Source organism: Carassius auratus, unplaced genomic scaffold (genome assembly GCF_003368295.1).
Source record: "Carassius auratus strain Wakin unplaced genomic scaffold, ASM336829v1 scaf_tig00216899, whole genome shotgun sequence".
Classification (NCBI taxonomy): Eukaryota; Metazoa; Chordata; class Actinopteri; order Cypriniformes; family Cyprinidae; genus Carassius; species Carassius auratus.
Genome location: NW_020528792.1, coordinates 134,257 through 150,126, shown reverse-complemented (window position 1 = coordinate 150,126; position 15,870 = coordinate 134,257). Strand labels below are relative to the sequence as shown.

Sequence of the window (15,870 nt, the reverse complement as noted above, 5' to 3'; positions counted from 1 at the left end):
TAATGCTGTACGATTAAAACTGAGAGTGTAATTTAAGTTCTTTTCGGGGTTATCAGGTGAAAATGACTCAAAACGCATATATGCGTTAATCGACTCGAAAGGGTTAAAGAGATGTTTAATTCTCGCTGTCTGTCTGCCACTCAGCTCAGCCCATCCCTGACTCACACTCAAACACACACTCAGGCCCCGTCCACATGGAGACACGTTTCTGTGAATATGCACAAATTTTTTATCGGATAGGCGTTTCGTCCACACGGATCCGGTGTTTTCATAAGGTGAAACCGCAATTTTTTTGAAACCGTGTCCCAGAGTGGATAAATTTGAAAACGCCATCTCTGCTTTTTCGTCTGGACGGCTAATCCGTATATTTTCTGAAACGATGACGTCATCAGCCCACATCTCCCCCCTAGTCAGACACCTCTACGTCACGTTACAGCAACAAAAACATGAACAAACACTGAACGATTGTCTTTTTATTAACTAACATTAACACTGATTAATAAATGTATTGTTCCATGTTCGTTTGTGTACCACGCGCAAGTCTTCTCTGTTTTTAGTGTATCTCTGTGCCAGAATTACAGTGCCACATACTGGTCTGGCATGTATACTACATCATTATGCGGTTTCGTGTGGATGCGGATATTTCTTGAGATGGGGAAAAAAAAGATCGGATTGGGGTAAGCTCCGTCTCCGTGTGGACGGGGCCTCAGTCAGCACACATACATTCCTCAAACAAAGGGACAGAGTGAGTTGAGATGTCTGACAGTTTTTTTAATTTTATTTTAATCATACATTGTTGCAAAGTCATGAAACTATGCATATTTCCTCAGAATGATTTGATCGCTGTATGAAAAATGCTTTTAAGTGTTTGGAAGCTGCAATTAAAAAATACAAGACAATTAATGATTCCATTTTTACTGTCATTTCAAAAAATCACCACGACAAAATCCCCGAAATCCGTTCGCAATTTAAGTTCCTCAATGTTTTTGCAACATGTAGACAAAGTTTGGTGAGTATAGTGAACTTTTCCTCTGAGGAGTATGCATTAAATCACAGCTCAATTTTTTCAAAAATCCATATTCAAATCAAAATAGCCGACTTCCTGTTGGTCGTAGCTGACGACTGTGAATTAGAAAGTTGTACATCTTGATAAGTACAATATACTAACACCCCCACTTTTGACAAAAGGTGGCGCTATAGAGTGCCTCTTCGACGCCCTTTTAAAAACTTTTTCTGAGTTTAAAGTAAAAATTACTTCCATTTCAGTCTCTTTCAATATAAGTGTTTACATAAATGTTAATTAAAGCTTAGTTAAAATATTTTAATACATTATAAAAATAAATTTTTTAATTACAGTTTATTTTAAGATTAGTTTATGTACTGTGAAATAATATAAACAATAATATTTTTAATGATAGGAATAACTAACATAAAAAAAGATGAATAAATGATCTGGAAAATAGATTGTTCATTGTTAGTTCATGTTAGTTAATGCATTAACTAATGTAAACCAAAGAGAGCTTATTATAAATTGTTGCAAAACACTTTTCATGCTCTATAATCATTTTAAAAAATACTTTTATCATCTATAAACATTTCTGAAATTATTATATAAAACTATATTACCAGTAAATTCATTAGCTTTTTTAAATACGTATTATTTTTCTTTGAAATATTTTTTTAAAATGATTTAAATGCTGTATACACGTTTCTAAGACATTTATTTAAAAGTAATGCTATAGCTCCATCTGGTGGTGGCCATGCCCATGATTGGTATTACACACTGCACGTTTGGTGTTGCTATCTGAACCAGTCCGAATGAAGCGTTCCTAAATGGAGAGAACAGGACAGATTGTGCATATGCCTATGCAAGGCCAGGTTCACAAGCTCTATCTGTAATGCATATTTTTTTCAGAGCCCATGTTAATGGACTAGCGCATGAGCATAGAGAGAATTGTGAGTGCACAGGACACAGTTTGTGCAGAGGAAACGAGTTTTAAGTGCGCGCACGCTCTCCGAGCGAAAGCTTGCGCATTATTTTAATGCGTTTTTGTGTTACAATCAGTGCTTTAAGTGGGCCCAGTGGGCCCAGAACGTGCTTTTAGCATACCGGTACGCTCATTTGGTCATTTGTTTTAATAGAGATTTTAATCTTTTACCTGCACTGCCGATTTTCAGAGCGCCTTTCACAATGCAAGCTTCCTAATTCATCCCACCGAGAGCAGAAACTACATTACCCATTCACCCTTAAATTATACAAGTGAATAGCGCATGTGTCGCTTTTCCCACTGTTAGTGTCAACAACTCAACGTGGCCGGAGAAGGTGTGTGAAAGTCTTTATGAGTATACACTTGGTACTGTTAATAATCAAATACAGTTAACAGCACTTAATATGTTCTCTTGGCTTCAGACTCTGAATACCGAAAGAACAAGATCATAAGAAGATGCTTCGCTGACTGACACCTCAGCAAGTTTGAATGATATCACTGCAGGTCAGACTCAAACTAATGAAGTAATGCAGCTCTTTCAGGTAGGGTGACCAGACGTCCCGAAAAATTTGGGACAGTCCCGAAATCTAAACTCTTGTCCCGACTCCCGAATCTGGCCCTAATTGTCCTGAAAATTATACTAAAGCAAAATCTTGAGTATTTATTGTCTGATAAACATTAAAAACTGTCTGCGGAGGTTGAGTCGTCCTGCAGCCGCTGCTCATTGGCTGCAGCATCTTTTTTCAAAGTTCTAAAAAAATACCGTAGGCGGCTGGGCACAAATTTAGATATTCATTTATCTAATTAATCTATAGCCTATGCACAAAGACAATATGATCTTTTTGTCCCCTTTTTGTTTTAAAGCTTGATGAAGAGAGCGCAAGTTGCTGCAGCTGCGAGGAGGACAGTGATGCACGCGTACAGGAGTGATTGACAGTTTGCGGCACTGTGTACAAAAAATACTCCGCTTTTTTTTCGTTATTTTCGTTTAAGCTTATTAACGTTAGCGTTACAGAAAGGTCTGATTTACGCACTGTTACAACAGTCATTGTTTTTTTTTTTTTTTTTTACAATGACATTTGAGTTCATGATTTTAATGTTGCTGTTTCTTGTGGCAGACTAAAGAGTAATGACAGACGGTTGATCTTTGAATAAAAATGTGTTTAGTTAAGGTTTGAAAGTCATTATCTTTTATTATAGGCTACAAAGTCTAATATCATAAGCCCCCCAATCCCGTCACCCAAGACCACAGCAACCGCCCCCCCGCCCCCCCCCCCCCCCCCCCCCCGTTTATATAAAAAAGGCTATAATAGAGTACCGGCACCTCTTTTGGGCCACTTAAAGCACTGGTTACAATAACGTGCTCTCGCTGCTGCGTCTGCACCACATACACATACTGTATTCACTCTGCAAACAGTGAACCTGTATAATGAATAACAAATCTATTTCAACATCTGAAGCATCGCTACAATGAGCTCTATGACCAATGCAATTCAGCACTTCTGAATATGAATGAGCTTTTCACTTCCAGCCTTCGAGGACAATTATATATATCACTCATAAATCATGAAATACTAAATCTGTAGTATTTATTAAGATTGATGTGATTTGAAATTGGTAAAATGTGCTTGGAAAAAAAATGTCATCAAAATATCAACATGCCGTATTATTTTGCACTCGAATTTATTGATCTATAAGCATTTGTCAAATATTTTTCCTGCATTACAGCTTAGTCTTTATCTGTGACTGTGAGCTGAACTGTTTTACTGTTAAATCATCAAGATTGTGTAAACTCAGGTAAATGTCATGTCACAGAATGTCTGTCATAGGTCAGTATCAAATAAGTTTACAATTATTATCAGAATAAAAAATATATACAAGTCAACGTGTATGTATTTTTAAAAACTTTTTTAAAATTTTGAAATGAACATAATTCTTAACCTTATTATACAAAATCATGTTGTCTGAGCCCTACAAATTGTACTAGGTTTTTTTTTTCGTCCCTAAAACTGACAGAAAATGATAAGGCCTAAGAGATTTCTTAAGCTGTAATGATGAAAAAAATCAACAACATACAATTTCTGTTTTTATTCCGGTGATTAAAGAGATGTTAACTCTCTCTCTCTCTCTTTCTCTCTCTCTCTGTCTGTCTCTCTGTTAAGTTCCTCAATGTTTTTGCATCATGTACACAAAGTTTGGTGTGTATAGTTGACTTCCCCTGTGAGGAGTATGCATTAATTCACAGCAGAATTTGCCCAAAAATACATTTTCAAATCAAAATAGCTGACTTCCTGTTGGTCGTAGCTTATGACTGTGAATGAGAAAGTTGTCCGTCTTGATAAGAACAATTTATGTACCAAGTTTGGTGTCTGTAGCTAAAACTAACCCCCCACTTCTGACAAAAACTGGCGCTAGAGAGTGCCTCCACGCCCTTTTAAAAACTTTTGCCATTGTCTAGCTGTCACTAATACTGATATGTGTTCTGAGTTTAATGTAAATCTGAGCTTGTTGTCTGCCTCAAAATCACCATGACAGAATATTCAAGTTTTGGAATGTTGCTATGGCAACACTATATTAGATATCAATATTACCACAACAGATTTACATCGGCTGTGTTTTGTCATTATTCTGATGAAGTTTGAAGCAAATCAAGTAAAAATAAGACGCAGAATTAAAACCATTTTGACAATGAAACACTTCCTGCTGTCAGTTGGTGGCGCTGAAACTTTGACACCTTATAGTTACATATATGTGAGCAACATATTACAATGAACAAACCAATGAAGTTTGATGAAACTCAGGAAATGTATGTGGATGTTATTAGGCACTTTGTAACACCAATGAGCGGATGGTATTCAACCATCTCTTCCATATTAATGAATCCTGACTCTTTAACACATTCTACACTCAAAGACCAGAAAGTGAGTTAAAGAAAAAAACAAGTACCTTCGTTTTACAACCCTCTTACAACTTAACTCACCACCCTGGGCGCTGCCATGACGGCAACGTCCTGGCGTGGATGAGAGTTATAACGCCTTGGAGACTATCCAGAGATACAATATCGATCTTCAAAGGGAAGACAAACACCCGCCCTTTTTACTCGCAGCGATCACACATTCCAGTGAAACAGACGCACACACATTCACAAGACGCACATACATTCACAAACAGGCACAAGCATTTTTGCTAGCCCATGGACCTTTTTTTTCTATAAAACTACCTCTAAATGTATTTTAATGTCTCCCTTTTTGTGCTCAAAGGTATGTATGCGGCATAGTGGAATATACAAATGTTACTGTGTGTTTAATGCAAACTTTATATGCATTTAGTTAAGAATAACTCTGTATCTCTGTATACTTGATTGGTAAAATCATAGTTCTTGGTGTCTGTATAATCGTAAAAATACGACTGTAACGAATCTTGATAGCAAATTACAAAAAGATGCATTGTTTCAGAGGAACGATCTTGCTTAAGAAAAATGTTTAATTTTGTCATCGCCATAAATTAGACCAGTGGGCGGAGATCAGCAAACAAAGAAGATTTTTTCCGCCTCAGTTTGTTTACACTTCATTGGCTCATACTGAAAAATAGGTGTAAACATAAGTTTACGTAAAACCTCAGGGAAACCTGTTTTCTGGGCATTCCGCCAGAGAGAAAAGAGGGTTCCCAGCTTTGCAACTGGACTTCAAGAAGTTCTTCGTTTATTCTTCTTTACTTTTTGTTTCATTTTAGTTTTTCTTTATTGTCTTCGGATATTTGACTTCGTTCAATTGTCTTCACGAGCCAAACGAACTTAAGTCTAATCATCTTTTGGCAAAGTTTACCTTCGCGTTAACCATCGAGCTCACGCATCATCTGTTCTTGAAAGAACCATGCTGAAGCCGCACGGACGGACAATTTGAACGCAACTACACACAATAGCCAGATCAAAGCAAGTACTTTCTTATATCGCAACTAAAATTTCTGTTTAAGGTTGTCTATGCTATTCCATGTTTGTGGAATTATTCAATGACTTGGGGTCTCTTGCAAAGTTAACTGTTTGAAATTGTCACGCTGAGATTGGTTTTCACTTTATCTCCCTCTCTCTTTATCTCTCTCTCTCATTTATCTCATTACTATTCTTGTTCGTTTACCTTGTTTAAATTATATTTTCATTTTGCTATATACTCATATTTACTTCGTGTGAATTGTAGTTATGTACTCTTTAGTCTGTTTTTATTAAATCATATAATTTGCTTGAATTGAATTGTTTTATTGCTCATTGAGATCGAAGTCCCTGAATCGTGTGATCTACGCTACGAGCTTTGTTTTATATAAATTAATTTCAGTAATCTTAGTAGTACAGACACAGAAAATATTGTTTTTTCCTGATCAGAAGATTAATATTTCTTGGAGTTTGTAAGAAGGGTATTTTTATTGAATTTTGATAAGGAAGTCTAGCTTCCAGTTCGCTGGACGAACAGATTGTCTAGAGTATCTTAAATTAATTCGAGTAAAGGTTACCTTTAAGTTATTAAATATTCCCTCTTTGGGTAATTTAATATTTGTAAGCAATAAGCACGTTATATTCATAGACTCATGAATATTCACTTCATTTGAGTTAATTATTCCCCAGAAAGTGATTGTTGCTACAACTTCCTGTTTCTAATTTTTTGACCTAAATTCAACGCCTCGCCACGGGCAAACCATTTGAGATATCAAAAATCCCCTCGTAATTTTTCATCCTCAATGTCTTGAGATCATGTTCACTGAGTTTCGTGGCGAACGGGTGAAAAACTTCAGAGGAGTATTTCAAATTCCAGAGCATGCTTTTTTAAACAGCCCTGAATAGCTGACTTCCTGTTGGGCGGAGCCTATGACATAGAGCGTGAAATTTGTTCGGCTCAATGAGATCTATAAGTGTACTGAGTTTCATATAAATACATGAAAGTTTGTGTGAGCTATGGTTCAGGATTTTCTGACGGTGTTCCAGGAGGCGCTGTAGAGCCCCTGTGCCACGCCCGGGTCCCAGTCTCTGAAAGGCGTCCTGATGGCCGCAGGTTCAAATGTGTAGGCCAATTTTCTTTGTTTTTGAGTATGTTAAGGCCAAAACCCCCCGGAAGGTTGAAAAAATAATAATAATAATAATAATACTTAGGGGAACAATAGGGCTCTTCGCCCCTTCAGGCTTGAGCCCTAATTAAAGCTGCAAGCAGCGATGAATGGGCCCTCGCACCCGGACCACAAAAAAAAAAAAAAAAACATTAATGTCAAAAGATTTCTAGGAGTACTTTGTCACAGCGTAAAATATGCCACTTCCTGTTGCCAGCAGGTGGCGCTATGACTATAACTGAATATGGGCATGTAGATCTGTTAAGGGCAGAAGTCTTATCTAACATGTGAAGGTTGGTGAGGATTGGACATTGTATGTCTGAGTTACAGCAACTTCCTTTTTCATGGCGAAACATCGAAATTTGTCAGGCCGCCATGGACACCCCCTTTAACAAACCTCAAGATCCTCGCAATTTAACTTCGCAAAGGCCTTTAGATTACACTGACCAAGTTTGGTGTTGATCTGAATAAATCTCTAGGAGGAGTTTGTTAAAGTACAACCCATGAAAATAGCAAAAACAACACCAATTTTGCAGAGAAAATTCTAAATAACTGACTTCCTGTTGGGATTCGGATTTTGTACCAAGAGACTTATTCATGTATTACATGTGTGTACCATTTTTTTTACATGTACGTGAAACAAAGCTCGAGGCGCACTCTGTTGAAAGTGTAGACGCACTCCGATGAAAGGGTATAGGTGGCGCTATCGAGACATTTTTGCCACACCCGATGGAATATTGGCCTTCAGATCTGTTCAGGCCAGGACCCTTATCACACATATGAAGTTTGGGCAAGATCGGACATTTTATGCCTGAGTTATAACATCTTTTATTCCCATGGCGAGACATCGAACTTCGTCACGGCGCCATGGACACGCCTTTTAACAAAAACTCAAGATCTTCACAACTGAACTTTGCACAGGCCTTTATATTAGACTGACTACCAATTTAGCAGAGAAAATTCTAAATAACTGACTTCCTGTTGGGATTCGGATTTCGTACCAAGAGACTTTTTCATAGGTATTGGTGTGTTATGTGTGTACCGATTTTCGTACATGTACATGAAACATAGCTCGAGGCACACTCTGTTGAAAGTGTATAGGTGGCGCTATCGAGCCATTTTGCCACACTCAATGGAATATTGGCCTTCAGATCTGTTCAGGCCAGGACTCTTATCACACATGTGAAGTTTGGGGAAGATCGGACATTTTATGCCAGAGTTATAACATCTTTTATTCCCATGGTGAGACATCGAACTTCATCACGGTGCCATGGACATGCCTTTTAATGAAAACTTAAGATCCTCACAACTGAACTTCGCACAGGCCTTTAGATTAGACTGACCACAAAAAAGTAGTAGTTCGTCACAGTGTAAAATATGTCACTTTCTGTTGCCAATAGGTGGCGCTGTGACTATAACTGAATGTGGGAATGTCAATCTGTTCAGGTTCGGAGTCTTATCAAACATCTGAAGTTAGGGGAAGATTGGACATTGTATGTCTGAGTTATAGCAATTTTATTTTTCATGGCGAATCATCGAAATTCGCCAGGCCTCCACGGACACGCCCTTCGACGAAAACTCAAGATCTTCGCAATTTAACATCGCAAAGGCCTTTAGATTAGGCATACCAAATTTGGTGTTGATCTGAATAAATCTCTAGGAGGAGTTCGTTTAAATACAACGCATGGAAATGACAAAAATTACACAAAATTTGCTCATAATATTAAAAATAACCGAATTCCTGTTGGGTTTAGAATTTTGCTCCAAGAGTCTTTTTTTGTAGGTATTGGTGTGTTACATGTGTGTGCCAATTTTCGTGCATGTACGTGAGACATAGCTGGAAGGCAGTTGATTTTCTTAGTATAGGTGGCACTGTCGAGCCATTTCGGCACACCCTCTTCTGAATCCTATATTAGACAAAAATTTTCACCAGGTTTGACGCGTGTGCAAAGTTTCATGACTTTTTGAGCATGTTTAAGCCCTCAAAAATGCGATTTATTTTGGAGAAGAAGAAGAACCGGAATAATAATAATAAACAGAGCAGATACAATAGGGTCCTCACACCATCGGTGCTCGGGCCCTAATAAACGGAGCAATTCCAATAGGGTTTTAATTTTAACATTTTATGGATTCCCCCAATCTCCCGCACGACCAAATTCTGTATTTGAAACTTATTTATTTATTTATTTAAAATGGATTCATTATTATTTAAACAAGTTTTAATTAATACAAGGGAACTTGTGGAAATAATTTTCGGCATGTCATAAGCTCTGTATATAGGAATAAAATGTGTCAAAAAAGGCCAGATAACTAATAAATACGTTTGAACTGCTGAAATAAATAAGCAAATTATGAAAAGTTTCAAGCCTTTCATAATTTGTGACATAAATATGACTATAGTGCCAAAATATGTTAGAACTAGGCCTAGCCTAAAACACTCAACAATAACCCACCTCAACCCCTCAATCGTTTTCTTTTTTTTATGGCATAATGCACACATCCTTAAATGTAATCTATATATATATATTTTTATCCTATTATTCTTGATTTCTTATTCTTGAAAGATATTTAGATCAATTATTATTTATTTATTTTTATGGTGCGAGTCGGAGAAAACTGCGACGTGAATAAAGTCTCATGAACCTGCAGCCTTGTACACATCGATATGTATGCTTGTACAGTGGACCAACGGCCAAGGTTGTTCAAAATCTTTCATTAGCCTATAGATTGAAATGAAAGTGCTTAATAACAACATATGGAAATTGTGTGGTTTTAATGGTTTCATAATGAATGTTTAATAACCATAACATGCAGTAAGAGCCTTTGTGTAAATTACTTTTTTTAAGCATTAGGCTGCAGCCTATATGTCTATTTCACACGTTGAATTTCACTTTCTAAAAATACATTTAAAATTAATTTTCTTATGATTTTTAAGATTCTTATGATGTTATATTATAAAGTTATTTTTGTTGAATTTTGTTATTTGATCTCGGTTTACAAAACAAAATATAACTGCAACCAGTTGTACCACCTGGCAGTAGTTTTGTGAAAGTCTTTAACATCTGACTGACTTGCAGTTAACGCCGTGCCCTGCAGCATTTAGATTGGTTTCCTACAGTATATCAAATAGTTGACAAATAGACTCAAAGCACAACAGGGACAGAGGTTTATCACAGCTGTCTGGTTCAGTTTCGGCTAAGGAGACGAGTGCATTTTTTTCTTGGAGAATTAAGACTGCTGGGGATCATGGCCTCAATAGCAGTAACTTGATCTTCTCTTTATGTGTGGGTCCTGGCACTGGTCACTGTATACAGAGCAACATTTAAAACAGACACATGTCATTAACCCTGTGGGAAACCCTAAACTGTTGACAGAGGGAATCCCCAAGGCAGGGTTACGCTATGTGTAGTAGTGGCAACAAATGCGTCACTCACAAAATGGACAAGGAAGTCTGTAGTTGGAGAATGGTCAACAGCGCTGTAAGACTGTCAAATAAATGTTTTGGAGTAGTTCTCTGGGTGCTGAGACTTTTGGCCCAGAAGGGCAAACGTTTTTGTTAGAAAGAGAAATACGACATGTGGTTTTGTTCATAATTGGCAAGGGATCTTTTGTTCTCTTCCCCTACAATTGGGATGGACACTCTGGATATGGGGCAGACCAGCGCCATATCTAGAGTGGGGTGCTTTTTCGCTTGTATAGTCCAGAGCCCTGCTGTACACATTGCCACTGAGGGAATAGATACAGCCCCTCCTGTACAGGGTGCTGGTCCATCACCATCATCTCTGCTCCATCTCACGCAAGGTCGTGAGTGCAAGCTTTTCGAAGAATACTCCTTTGACGGGGTCCATGGTGTTCGGCACATATGTATTGTGTAAGTGATTGTAAGTGCTCAAAGTCCCCCACTCACTTGCATATGGGCAAAAATGTAACTTTCAGCATAATGGATGCACTGACAGCGCGAAAATTTTTGCGCTGTCAGTGCATCCATTATGCTGAAAATTTGAAGTTGGGTGGTATTGCATCTGAACGTAGTATATTCCCTGATGGCATTTATAGGCTACATCACTTGTCCCTTTCTCCTCTCCACCTGTAGTTGTGTGGTGAGCGCACTGGCGCTGTTGTACTGTGGCTGCATTCGCATCATCCAAATGGGCGCTGAACACTGGTGGTTGAGGATTAATATCCCCTCATGTGATGGTAAAGCGCTTTACGTATACAATAAATTCGTTAGCCTATATGATTGCCCCATTTATCTAGGTGATGTCTATTTGAAGTCTGCAAGATTATACTTTTTTTTTTTTACAGTATTTCCACATTTGCAATACGTCTATAGGACATTTCCTCTCAGATGTCAAGTGGACATTTTTTTTAGATGTATTTAAGATGTTTGTAAACAGCAGATGCTTTCCAGATCAATAGATAGTATTTTAAAAAGAATACATGTGACCTTACACGTTCTATTCTCTATCACTATATATTTTCAAATGTATAAACTAACTTAACAAGTTTCACTTGTGCCTTCACTGATAGATAGAGCAAGATAATTTATTTTATTTTTCCTCTTTCATGTTTCATATGATGTTTAAATTTGTCTCTTAACCTTTAGCAAAACCTTTAACCTTTAATTTTGAATCTTGCTGGGACTCTCACGAGAAGTACATCAAACTTGCTTTGTATTGCAAGGCTCATGATTGGCTGTTCGCCCGTGATGTCACACATTCATGTGCACAGAGCTCCACAAGCTCAGGATCAAAGCCTGAGTTGACAAAGAAAGTTGATGAACAGCATCATGGTACCAACAAAAAAAGCCGAATTGGAGAGGTTTGGTTTAAGCTGCACCACAACAGCTTAAGCAGCAAACTTTCCAGAACACAAAATTTATGTCACTGCCCAAACTTATACTCACACACACACACACACACACACGCACGCACGCATGCACACACGCACGCACACAGATACCACTATACCACTATAATTGGCTGTGTCATAAATACGATGCTCAGGAAGCTACAAGCCAGTGAGTTTGCATAAGGCAGAGAGCATGGATTAAGCTTTAATTTTACCCTTAAACATTGCTCTTTTAGGCTAAAGGAAGTGAACTGTTTACATATATCTTTTAAACATTTTGACAGAGAGAAGCATGAGGGATTCCCACACTAAACACCTTCTTGGTTGTGTAAGAAACGTGTGGCCAGCTTCTTACAGAATAGGAAAACTTGCTAATGTTTCAGTAGGGGGTCATTGAGAAGGAACAGGAAATATTGTTGAATCTTGATATATATATATATATATATATATATATATATATATATATATATATATATATATATATATATATATATATATATATATATATATATATAGTTATATAATGTAATTCACAGTTCTGTACATGCAGAAATCACCAAAGTCTAACACTCAACCTCACATCATTTCAATTCAAACCTGTATGCATTTCTTTCTTTTGTGAAATGCAAAACAAATATTTTTAGCATCTTTTCTGGCCACACATTAGAAGTCAGTAGGGACCAAATGCTTTTAGACCACGGTGTCCAAGTTAAACATTTGTTCTGAAAAATAAATGCACCAGCCTATTGTGGCCAAATTTTATAGGGTAGAAAATGTGTAGTAATAACGTTGACACAAGTCTAGACATCCCCATTAATCTGATGGTGCAAATGGACTGAAAGAACAACAAGAAATTGCACTATAATCTAGGTAATTTCTTTGTACATCCAATTTAGGGTTGCAGACCTGTAATCTGTATTGTGACATATCTAATTTTTTTTGTTTGTTTTTTTGGTTTGGTAAAGTTAAGCAGGGCTCAACAAAAAGGACTGGCCCAATAGTCTGAAGCCAGTGTAAGATAGTGAGAGCTTGAATGCCAAGCATTAGAAGCAATAGTATGCACATGCTGAAAACTAGAATTCTGTTAGACTTAAACCCAACTTTTGATACAGTTGATCATGAAATTATTTTATCTCCTAATTTTTATCAATGCATTGGTTACCTGTGCATCTTAGAATTGCTAAAAAAAATATTCTCTATGGTTTTAAATCTATAAATAATCTGGCACCAAGCTATCTATCTGATCAACTTTATTCATACAATCCTACACAAAATCTGAGGTCTGGTGATCAGGCTTCTCTCTGTCCCCAGATCACGGTTAAAGCATAGGGGGGATAGAGCTTTTGGGGTTGCTGGCCCTAAAATGTGGAACAACCTTCCAGCATATATCAGATTGGCACAGACTTTAAATGTTTTTAAATCATCTCTTAAAACCTATTTATTTTCTTTGGCTTTTAATTTTTTGTGAGTTTATGATATGAATCCATGGGTTGCCATGTGTTCTATGTCTTTTGTTTGTTCATCATTTTGGTCAGCCGTGCTAACTGTTTTTAAATGTGCTATATAAATAAAAGAAACTTGAAACTTGATTATAATTTTGGTTGTTACCCTGTTTGGTAACATGCTTTCCAAGAAACATCTCTTTACAAAACATTTTTGTGAAGTGAACTGATGTAAACCTTTGATGAATTTCTGTGTCCGTCATAGAGGACAGGCGGGGTAAACCATTTCTTTCATGATCGTGAACCAGGTTCTCTGGTATATCTTCAACTTTTGAGAACTTTCCTGAAAGACAAAAAAAAGTTAAGCATGTTTTAAGTCTAAAGGAGATATGCAGGTTGATGTCATACTTAAGTGAAAGTGAAGTGACATTCAGCCAAGTATGGTGACCCATACTCAGAATTTGTGCTCTGCATTTAACCCATCCGAAATGCGCACACACACAGAGCAGTGAACACACACACACACACTGTGAGCACACACCCGGAGCAGTGGGCTGCCATTTTATGCTGCGGCGCCCCCGGGGAGCAGTTGGGGGTTCGATGCCTTGCTCAAGGGCACCTAAGTCATGGTATTGAAGATGGAGAGAGAACTGTACATGCACTCCCCCCACCCACAATTCCGTCCGGCCCGAGACTAGAACTCACAACCCTTCGATTGGGAGTCCAACCCTCTAACCCTCTTAAGAGGGTAGTTCACCCAAAAATGAAAATTTTATGTTTATCTACATACCCCCAGGTCATCCAAGAGGTAGGTGACTTTGTTTCTTCAGTTAGAACACAAACCAATAATTTTAACAGGACCAATTTTAAGTGAACCATTGACACTCCTAATTGAGATTGTAGATAGTGTCAGTGGTCCATTTGAGAGATAGATAGTGGTAATGCATCCCCATAAAGCAAGGCGAAGAAGAACACTCCGTCCTCATGTGCCTGCTTGAGAACACAAATAGGTGGACGGGCTCAGAAGAGAACTTTTTTCCGGGGGCAGGGCGGGGCAGCACATGCAAAGCATGCAATGACTGTGACAACTTTAACATTTGAAAGGATACTACGGCAAAGTTATTGCTTTCTTTATTCAAACTGATTTTCTTTTTCATGAATATATGATTGATTTTACACTTCGAAAATTATGACCTATATCATCGCTTATCGACACTAGGGGTGTGACAATACACTTAGCTCACGAGATGAGACAAAATACAGATACTTGGTTCACTAGAATGTGACAATATTTTAATACTGTTTTTAAGAAGTTTTTAATAAAATGTTTTGTCTTTTTATTACAAAAGGAAAACAATGCAGTTGTATTTAGAAATATTTTAACTAATCTAGGGCTGTAACTATGGGGGTAGGATTGTAGCAATATTCCAAATTAATAGATTACGATCCACAAATCAATGTAAAGCTATTCACAAAAAATAATCGTATCCACAAATGAATAGAATGAGATCCACAAATATATGTTAGGAGTCTTACAAAATAAAATAATTAAATTCACAAATATATAAAAAATAGATTTGCTAGTAAAAAACGTATTCAAAAATATTTTTGTATGTCACAAGCACAATTCTACCTACATTCATTTGTGAATCGCTTTCTGTACATTTGTGAATTGCTTTCTGCGCATTTGTCGATCACCTCACGTATTTGTGGATTTTGACACAATTCTAGCGTCACCAATGCAGAAAAATCCACAAATAGGTTGACTCCACCCACCGTCTACTTAACCCAATCAGATAACACCCTAACGCTGACCATTCACAGCACGCTCTCTCTCCAACCAATCACGTTTTGCCTAACAACCAGGGTGGGAACAGACACATGAACGTAATGCTGTGTTCACACCAAATGTGAATAGAGCGTCAAATTCTCGTCTACCGCGTCTAGTTTGCCGCTTGACCATTTTGAGATAATTCGCGCGAGTAATTCGTTTTATTCGCGAGTGAAATTAACTTCACAACTCAACAGACGCGAATTTGCATTTCAGGCGAGAAAGTAGTTGTTTTAAACTCAAATATGCGTTTTATTTATAATGACAGCATCTATTTAAAAAATGTGTTTCACCGATCTGGTTCTTTTCGTCAGTTAATTTCAATTAACATGTCATGCAGTACATTGCATTACAGGTAACGTAACAACAGCATAACTCCCCTCAGTTCACGCATGCTCGTAGTATCAGAGACGATGCCACTGCAGGGGGTGACAAGGGGAAACTCATTCAATCGTTTTGCCTGTTTAATAGGGACAAGGGGTCATTTTTCTGATTCATTATGGGAAAACCGAGTCTCATATAATATGCAGTGGAAGATCTGAACCCAAACATATGTCTGTATAATTAAAGGTGCCATATGCAAAAATTGAGGTAAAAATATCCATAACATGACCTACACGCATCAAAAGAATGAGAAGAAATAAGGACGATGATGTCATTAAAAAAA

General features: G+C 37.5%; 1 protein-coding gene across 2 annotated transcripts in view; it reads right to left on the bottom strand.

Annotated features, from left to right (window-relative positions):
* Nucleotides 1–15,870, bottom strand: part of chst10 (carbohydrate sulfotransferase 10) — an 82,599-nt gene that overhangs the window by 35,551 nt on the left and 31,178 nt on the right. For both annotated transcript variants that reach the window (XM_026264338.1, XM_026264337.1), the window contains exon 5: nt 13,610–13,715. In XM_026264338.1, the coding sequence (XP_026120123.1) occupies nt 13,610–13,715 (106 nt within the window). The remainder of the gene's footprint in view (nt 1–13,609; nt 13,716–15,870) is intronic.